Source organism: Galeopterus variegatus, unplaced genomic scaffold (assembly GCF_000696425.1).
Source record: "Galeopterus variegatus unplaced genomic scaffold, G_variegatus-3.0.2 Scaffold7724, whole genome shotgun sequence".
In the NCBI taxonomy this organism is placed as follows: domain Eukaryota; kingdom Metazoa; phylum Chordata; class Mammalia; order Dermoptera; family Cynocephalidae; genus Galeopterus; species Galeopterus variegatus.
The window spans coordinates 28,573-36,589 of NW_007733835.1; the positions used below are offsets into that span (position 1 = coordinate 28,573).

An 8,017-nucleotide genomic window follows, 5' to 3' on the forward strand; every position below is an offset into this window, starting at 1 on the left:
AAACTCCAATTCTTGGGCCTCCCATGCCTGCCACTCCATGAGGGCATTCAGGAGTCCTGGGCTCCCTTGGACCTATTTCCTCACTGGAAGAATGTAGGGCTATCTCATTAAAAAGTCAAAGGGATCTCTGAACAGATCCACATGTTTTGCATGTCCCTGGGTCCATCCTTCAGTTCCTAGCTCCCAGTCTCTTCTTCCTTTTACTCTCCTTCAGGGGCTAAGCCAGACAGCGTGGGCTGTGCTTACAGAAGGCCTTGGAGACAGGGCCTCACTGTGACTTTTGTAGGTCTTATTGCATTCCTGAGCCACTTCCCGTAAAAACATTCAAACATTGTATTTCACAACTGCATTGGTGTAACGGTGAACATAATCCAAGCTGGATTCATTGGTATATATTATTAGTAGTAGTTTTGTAGTCACATTTGATTCTGATTCTTTAAAATTTGTGATATTTTCATGGACCCCTAAAGTATTGCAGGCCTGCAACTCTGTATATACTATGCCTGATGGAAGAGGTGCCCCTGAATTGTCCTGAGAAACAGACAGGGTCTTCCTGGTGAGAGGATACTGGGAAGAAGAGGGACAGCTGAGGTAGGAACAGAGTCAGTGGCAATGCTGACCCTGGGGACAGGAACACTGGCACCTGTGAGTGTCCAATGTGCTTCCTGTCTACACACCATGCAGCTCTCTCCACCTCCACGGCCTCTGCAGCTCAGTGTGGGGAGAGAAAGGGCCACATTCCCACTGCAGGGACAGTTCCTGCACCCAGAGAGAGTCTCCCAGTTTAAAGTGCCATCCAACTCAGCAATCAGGGTAAATACTATTTTAGTGCAACATTTGTAAAGACCAAAATTAATGCCCAAATCCACAAGGAACAAAATCTAAATTTCATTCAGGACAGACTTCACTCTGCTTTGCAGGTGCCACCTCACTCTCTGGTTTCAGTCCCTGCACCCCTGGGTGGGTGCAGACAGGGCCCAGAGGAGCCTGGCCCCACAGGCAGGGCTCAGAGTGACAGGAGGGCTGTGGTGGGATTGGGGACTCCGGGCACGACCCACCCTCCACACCCACCCATGGGCCAAGACCTCAGAGGCAGTCACATGGGAGGTGGCCATGAGGGGAAGAAAAGCCTTTTCCAGAGAGGAGCAGTGCTTGGGGACAGAAGGCGAGGAAGAAAGAGCTCTGTGGGGTCTTCTGTCCCCAGCCCTGCCTTGCTGCATCATCTGTGACAGTGCACCCACTACAGTGTGCTGTGTGAGACCCCTAACACCTCTCTTTTTATGGCAGAACAAACAGGACCTGTAGTTCTTTGCAGTCAGTTTATTGAAATGAAAATGTATTTGAGGTTTCAACAATTGTCTTGCAGATTATAGGTAAAAGGGAAAAAAAAGAAGGAAAAATTTCGGTCTTCAGCAATTGGCAGTCGGTTTCTGACCACAGTCTGAGCCCAGGGTCTTGTAGAAAGTTAAAATACCTTACACCAAAAGCTGTTATAAATTGTTTGCTGGAAAACAAAAACAGAGACGTCGCTTAGATTTTCAACTCTCTCTTACAAAATAAAATCTTGAAAGACAGAGTCTCTTGTTGTTTTACTGAATTTGTTCACAAACATCAGGTATCCATAAAAGTTAATGCAGGAAGTCAAAGCAGAATTATCTCCTCATTTATTCTCTCATTCAGGAGACGTTTACCGATGCCAGTGAGGGGCTACTGTTTCTGGATCTTTCCCCCACTATAGACCCCTTTCATTATTCTCCCTGTTTCCCGCGCTATGAAATAATTTATCCACTAAATACAAGTGCATGGATTACCTGTTTTCACACAAAATTGTGAAAATCTCAGCTCAAATACAAAGCAATGTGAAGTTTTTCAGTTTTCGTATGAACTTACATTTTAGACGTATTGAAAACAGTCTGACCCCCTCCAACATTACCTTCATGCCCTAGAAAATATTAGAGCTGTGCACTTTTAAAAGAAAAAATTCCGTCATCTTTAGTTGCCGTTGATATTTACTTTTTCAAGAATTTCTAATTGTGGTAAAATATACATAACATAAAACTTACCATCTTAAGTATAGTTAAGTATATTCCCTTTGCTGTGCAACCAAACTCCAGAACTTCTTTACCTTGCAAAGCTGAAACTCTATGCCCATTAAACCATGACTCCCATTTTTCTCTCTGCATCCAACCCCTGACAACCACAATTTTACTTTCAGTTTCTCCGAGTGTGACTATTCTAGGTACTTCACATATGTGGAATTATGCAGCATTTGTCTTTTTGTGACTCCTTTTTTCGCTTAGCATAATATTCTCAAGGTTCATCCATGTTGGAGCTTGTATCAGAATTTTTTTATGGGCTGTTCACTTTTATCCTTATGCTTTTTGGTATATTTTAAAATTTTTTTACCAAGAAGTGATTTAAGTGGAATCTTAATATAGTGAATAAATGCTAGGAAAAAAACCCAACTATATAGAGTTATAATTAGAAAGAAATATTCATTGTATTGAATTTTTTTCTTTGTTTTTTCATTGTGGTAAAACATATATCATAAGGATTGCCATTTTAAGCATTTTTAGCATACAATGGTGTTGAGTTAATTGCATCACAATACCATTCTACTGATTTTTGTTTTATTCCTTCATTCCTGATGTTTTCATACCCATCATCTGCATGTGTCAATTAAATAGTCCCAGATTTTCAGTCATTTATATTAACAAATTCTGGTTGAGTGGAAGTGCATTTTAAATTCTTTTCATTTAACATGTATAGAATCTGGCTCAAATGGTGTCCAAAAATAGGTAAGAACATTTTTACAATTTGTTTTTTGAAAAGAGGGACCTCTCTTTGCAGATTGCTTCTAAAGGTGAGGGGCTTTTTGAGGAGATGCTTTTACTTTTGATAGAAAACTCTGCGTGTGTGTGTGTGCATGCATGTGTGTGTGTGTGTGTGTGTGTGTGTGTGTGTGTCTGAGCATGAACTAAGGAGCACAAGGGACAGGTAGGCCTTTTCCTGAGCTTTCTTTCCCCCTTTTGCCTTATTTAGTCACTGAAAATTCTCAAAGTGAAGTGACAAATCAGCATTGGGATCTTGGATGGCTTTCTTAATGTCAAAGTCATTAGATTAACTGCACAATTAAATTAACTGATATAAGAAAAGTCATGTTCACCAGTTGTTTGGCATTATTAGTGACAAGTTCAGAACCTTCTTGTCCCTGGTTAGTGGTTTTAAAAAGCCAATAAGAAGAAATCAAAATTACCACCAGCTCTTCAGCACTGTTCAGAGTATTGTCTGATTGCTTGAGAAAACACTGTTTGAATTCATCTACGGCGTCGGCAGTTTCATTATTTGATATGAACTCTTGAAAAGAGTCTTTAAATTGACTTGTAGACACCCTGGGATCAATTATATTTGCAATTATATCCTCAAGAAGTTGGCAGCCAGACCCTGAGGAGAGAGCAGGAGAAAACAGGCTCATTGCTGGAGGTGTGAGCCCACTGGGGGAGTCCTGTGATGTCCCTCATCTTCTTGCACCCACTAGAGACACTGATGACGAAGGACTGTGGTCTGTGTCTCGGGTCCTAGGTTCTAGGACAGTAAACTCAGGCTCTGGATTTAAGCCCTGCAGCATCTGACCCCCCCCTCCCCCACAGCCTAGAGGAGCCAAACCCCGTGCAAAGTGGCTTTATGAGGAGGCTGGAGAAATGAGACGCTCTGACTTGGTGGGACATACTCAACCCTATTTCCTCTTTCTTGGACGACAGTCGTGCCGTGGTTCACTATTATCATTCAGAGCCTCAAGTAGGATTTCAAGTATCACAGAAGCATTGGGTCTGGAGCACTGTCCATTAACTCTTTTAACTCTAACTGTGGTCTGCATCGACAAGGAAGGTAAAACAGAACCTCCTGTTGGTGAAGTGATCAGATGCGGCCACCCCTGAGGACGAGGGGACAGAGCTCGGGACCTGGATTCATGAGAGCTGGTTTGCTCTTGGCTCTGCATTTTTCCACTTAGTTGCCTGTGAGCAGAGCACCTTTTTACCCGTCTGCACCTACTTCGGGAACAAATGAGGGAGGGTATGCAAGTGAGCCTTGTCGGTTGTACAAAGCAGGCTACACATGTGACCTGTTAGTGCTGCCCAGATTCTGGCCGTCAGGGCTTTGTCCTCCCTCTGGGTCTTTAATGCTGGAAGGAGACTCCAGAGGGTATGAGTCCTCCCCAGGCTGCCTCAAGCACAAAGGGGCTGGGAGTTAACGTGCCTTCCACAAGGGCTGAGATCAACTCCGGGAGTGAAGAGTGGCTGGGGTTTTCCTGTTTCCTCCCATGTTTAAGGAGACCCGGGAATGCCTCTTTCAGGAAACCCATGTGGACCCAATGCCATGGGTCCATCCTTCATATCTTTGCCCCACTTAAATGTCTCATTCAAATACTCAATCCTGAGTCTCATCCTGATTTTCATGGTAGCTGCACCATGGTGGGACACCCTGAATGGGTATGAGACGCTCCATCCAGCTCCAATACAGGGGCACAGCCCACGAGGGAACTTGCTCTTTGACTGTCTGGAATTAATGGTGATGCTTTGGCTTATTACACCCAGACCCTTTGCACCGAGACTCACCTGTGCTGGGGCCTGGGAACTGGGAGATCTTGCCCAGGGCCCAGGAATCAAGCCCCAGCTGACAGGCAGCCCTCCGTGCACAGAACTCACCTGCAGAGCAGTAGAGGGGGAGGGCGGCCAGCGTGAGGACCACCAGCAGCTTCATGCTGAGGCAGCTGTTGTTGGCTGTGAAGGCGTCTGCGGCAGGGATCAAGGACCTCGCTTTGGAGGTGAGCACCCAGAGCTCCTCTATTTATTCCCCAGGCAGCCACCTTAATCCCTCCCAGGAATCAGGGAATGAGTCAAAGACTCAACCTGGCACGGGACCAGGAAGGAACAGCCTGCACTGGCAGGAGCCCAGCCAGTGTGTGACAGGCGTGTAGAAACCTCCTGCTTCCCACCTCTTCCTTGGGTTCCTGCTCCCTTGGCTCTTCCTCGTCTTCTCCACCTGCTTCAGGTGCTCACAACGCCCCCTGCATGAGCTGGCTCCACCGAGCAGCGGGCCTGCTGCAGTGCCGCACGCCGCCTCCAGGGGGCAGGCTCTGCTCACCCACCGACTCTCACGTTCAGAAACGTGCTTGACGTTCTGTGTGGATATTTACCGACATCCGCCCTCCACTGAAAGTCATTTCTGTAAGGATTTTCTCACTTAGTAACTTCACAAATTCATCGTATTGTAAATGTGTTAATACGTGCATTTATTTCCTTGTTGTCTTTTCAGGGTTTTCCTTCCAAATTGCTGAGGGCAGGCAGGGCTGCACGGTGCACGGTGCGGGATTCGGCTCATGCTCGTGTGGATTTGGATACTCGATGCACCATCTGGTCATGACGTGTCCTTGGGCAAGTTCCAGTATTGTCTCGGAGCTTCCTAGGGTATGCGTGATCCCTTGTCGGGATGTCCTAAGGATGACAGTCGCTCTGTGTAAAGATTCTATCACACGGCCCCCCATAAGGTGACCACGCATGAGTGGGAGTGTTTATCCCTCCGTCCCTCCATCCATTCATCCGTGAATTACTGTTGAGCTTGTCCCATACACTGGGCCCTGAGCTACGTGTGACGGAATCAATTAGAGGAACAACACAGAGCAGGCCCTTGCCCTTGGGCAGCTCCCTTTCTAAACTGGGAGGCAGCAGACAAGCACACACATCCATGGGGGACGTGGGGAAGTGGCAGTCACTGCTGTGTCCTTGACTCCCACTGCTTTGCTGTGTGAACTCAGGGTTGATTCTGTAGGGGCCACAGTCACCTGCTTGAGGCCTTTGCTCCCCGTCGTCTCCCCTCCTCCACTGTGCCTGTCACTCTGGGATNAGCACAAAGGGGCTGGGAGTTAACGTGCCTTCCACAAGGGCTGAGATCAACTCCGGGAGTGCAGAGTGAGCCCCACATGGTGTGAGACACTGGGTCACACGCTGCGGCCTGAATCTTCTCTCCTGAGGTTTTCCCATTTCCTCCCATGTTTAAGGAGACCCGGGAATGCCTCTTTCAGGAAACCTATGTGGACCTAATGCCATGGGTCCATCCTTCATATCTTTGCCCCACTGAAGTGTCTCATTCAAATACTCAATCCTGAGTCTCATCCTGGTTTTCATGGTAGCTGCACCATGGTGGGACACCCTGAATGGGTATGAGACGCTCCATCCAGCTCCAATACAGCGGCACAGCCCATGAGGGAACCTGCTCTTTGACTATCTGGAATTAATGGTGATGCTTTGGCCTATTACACCCAGACCCTTTGCACCGAGACTCACCTGTGCTGGGGCCTGGGAACTGGGAGATCTTGCCCAGGGCCCAGGAATCAACCCCCAGCTGACAGGCAGCCCTCCGTGCACAGAACTCACCTGCAGAGCAGTAGAGGGGGAGGGCGGCCAGCGTGAGGACCACCAGCAGCTTCATGCTGAGGCAGCTGTTGTTGGCTGTGAAGGCGTCTGCGGCAGGGATCAAGGACCTCGCTTTGGAGGTGAGCACCCAGAGCTCCTCTATTTATTCCCCAGGCAGCCACCTTAATCCCTCCCAGGAATCAGGGAATGAGTCAAAGACTCAACCTGGCACGGGACCAGGAAGGAACAGCCTGCACTGGCAGGAGCCCAGCCAGTGTGTGACAGGCGTGTAGAAACCTCCTGCTTCCCGCCTCTTCCTTGGGTTCCTTCTCCCTTGGCTCTTCCTCGTCTTCTCCACCTGCTTCAGGTGCTCAAAGTCCCCGCTGCATGAGCTGGCTCCACCGAGCAGCGGGCCTGCTGCAGTGCCGCACGCCGCCTCCAGGGGGCAGGCTCTGCTCACCCACCGACTCTCACGTTCAGAAACGTGCTTGACGTTCTGTGTGGATATTTACCGACATCCGCCCTCCACTGAAAGTCATTTCTGTAAGGATTTTCTCACTTAGTAACTTCACAAATTCATCGTATTGTAAATGTGTTAATACGTGCATTTATTTCCTTGTTGTCTTTTCAGGGTTTTCCTTCCAAATTGCTGAGGGCAGGCAGGGCTGCACGGTGCACAGTGTGGGATTCGGCTCACGCTTGTGTGGATTTGGATACTCGACGCACCATCTGGTCATGACGTGTCCTTGGGCAAGTTCCAATATTGTCTCGGAGCTTCCTTGGGTATGCGTGAACCCTTGTCGGGATGTCCTAAGGATGACAGTCGCTCTGTGTAAAGATTCTATCACACGGCCTCACGTAAGGTGACCACGCATGAGTGGGAGTGTTTATCCCTCCGTCCCTCCATCCATTCATCCGTGAATTACTGTTGAGCTTGTCCCACGCACTGGGCCCTGAGCTACGTGTGACGGAATCAATTAGAGGAACAAGACAGAGCAGGCCCTTGCCCTTGTGCAGCTCCCTTTCTAAACCGGGAGGCAGCAGACAAGCACACACATCCCTGGGTGACCTGGGGAAGTGGCAATCACTGCTGTGGTCCTGTTATGGACTCGCAAGAGCAATCCCATCAGAAGGGAGACCGTGTGGTTTATTGCCCACACTTGGGCTCTTTGGTGGTGAAGGTGCACATGAAATGGACAGGATGTCAGGACAACAACACAAGCCAGGACTGCTCTGAGCAAACAAGCATGGGTGTCAGCTGCCTGTAAGGTGGACATATTTAAGTCCCAAAGAAATGGGACATAGAGAGATCAAGACTTACCCCGAGGACACAGCCAGTGAGTGGCTGAACCAGGCTATGAAGTCAGACGTTCTGACTCCAGAGACTTCTCTCAACTCTATTCACCTCTTTGGCTTAACCCTGAGGAACCTTCATATTATGGTTCAAACCTATCCCTGTGTCCTTGACTCCCACTGCTGTGCTGTGTGAACTCAGGGTTGATTCTGTAGGGGCCACAGTCATCTGCTTGAGGCCTTTGCTCCCCGTTGTCTCCCCTCCTCCACTGTGCCTGTCACTCTGGGATGAAACATGCCTCATTCCCTAA

The 8,017-nt window shown here is 48.4% G+C and overlaps 1 protein-coding gene across 1 annotated transcript; it reads right to left on the reverse strand.

Annotated features, from left to right (window-relative positions):
- Positions 1–3,256: 3,256 nt before the first annotated feature.
- LOC103607803 (mammaglobin-A-like) lies at positions 3,257–4,835 on the reverse strand (the record flags this gene model as incomplete). The annotated part of the gene is made up of 2 exons (XM_008592270.1): positions 4,707–4,835; positions 3,257–3,444 (listed from the first exon to the last, which is right to left on the reverse strand). Coding segments are annotated over exons 1-2 (243 nt in total), but the record flags the coding sequence as incomplete, so codon positions are not given.
- Positions 4,836–8,017: the final 3,182 nt, after the last annotated feature.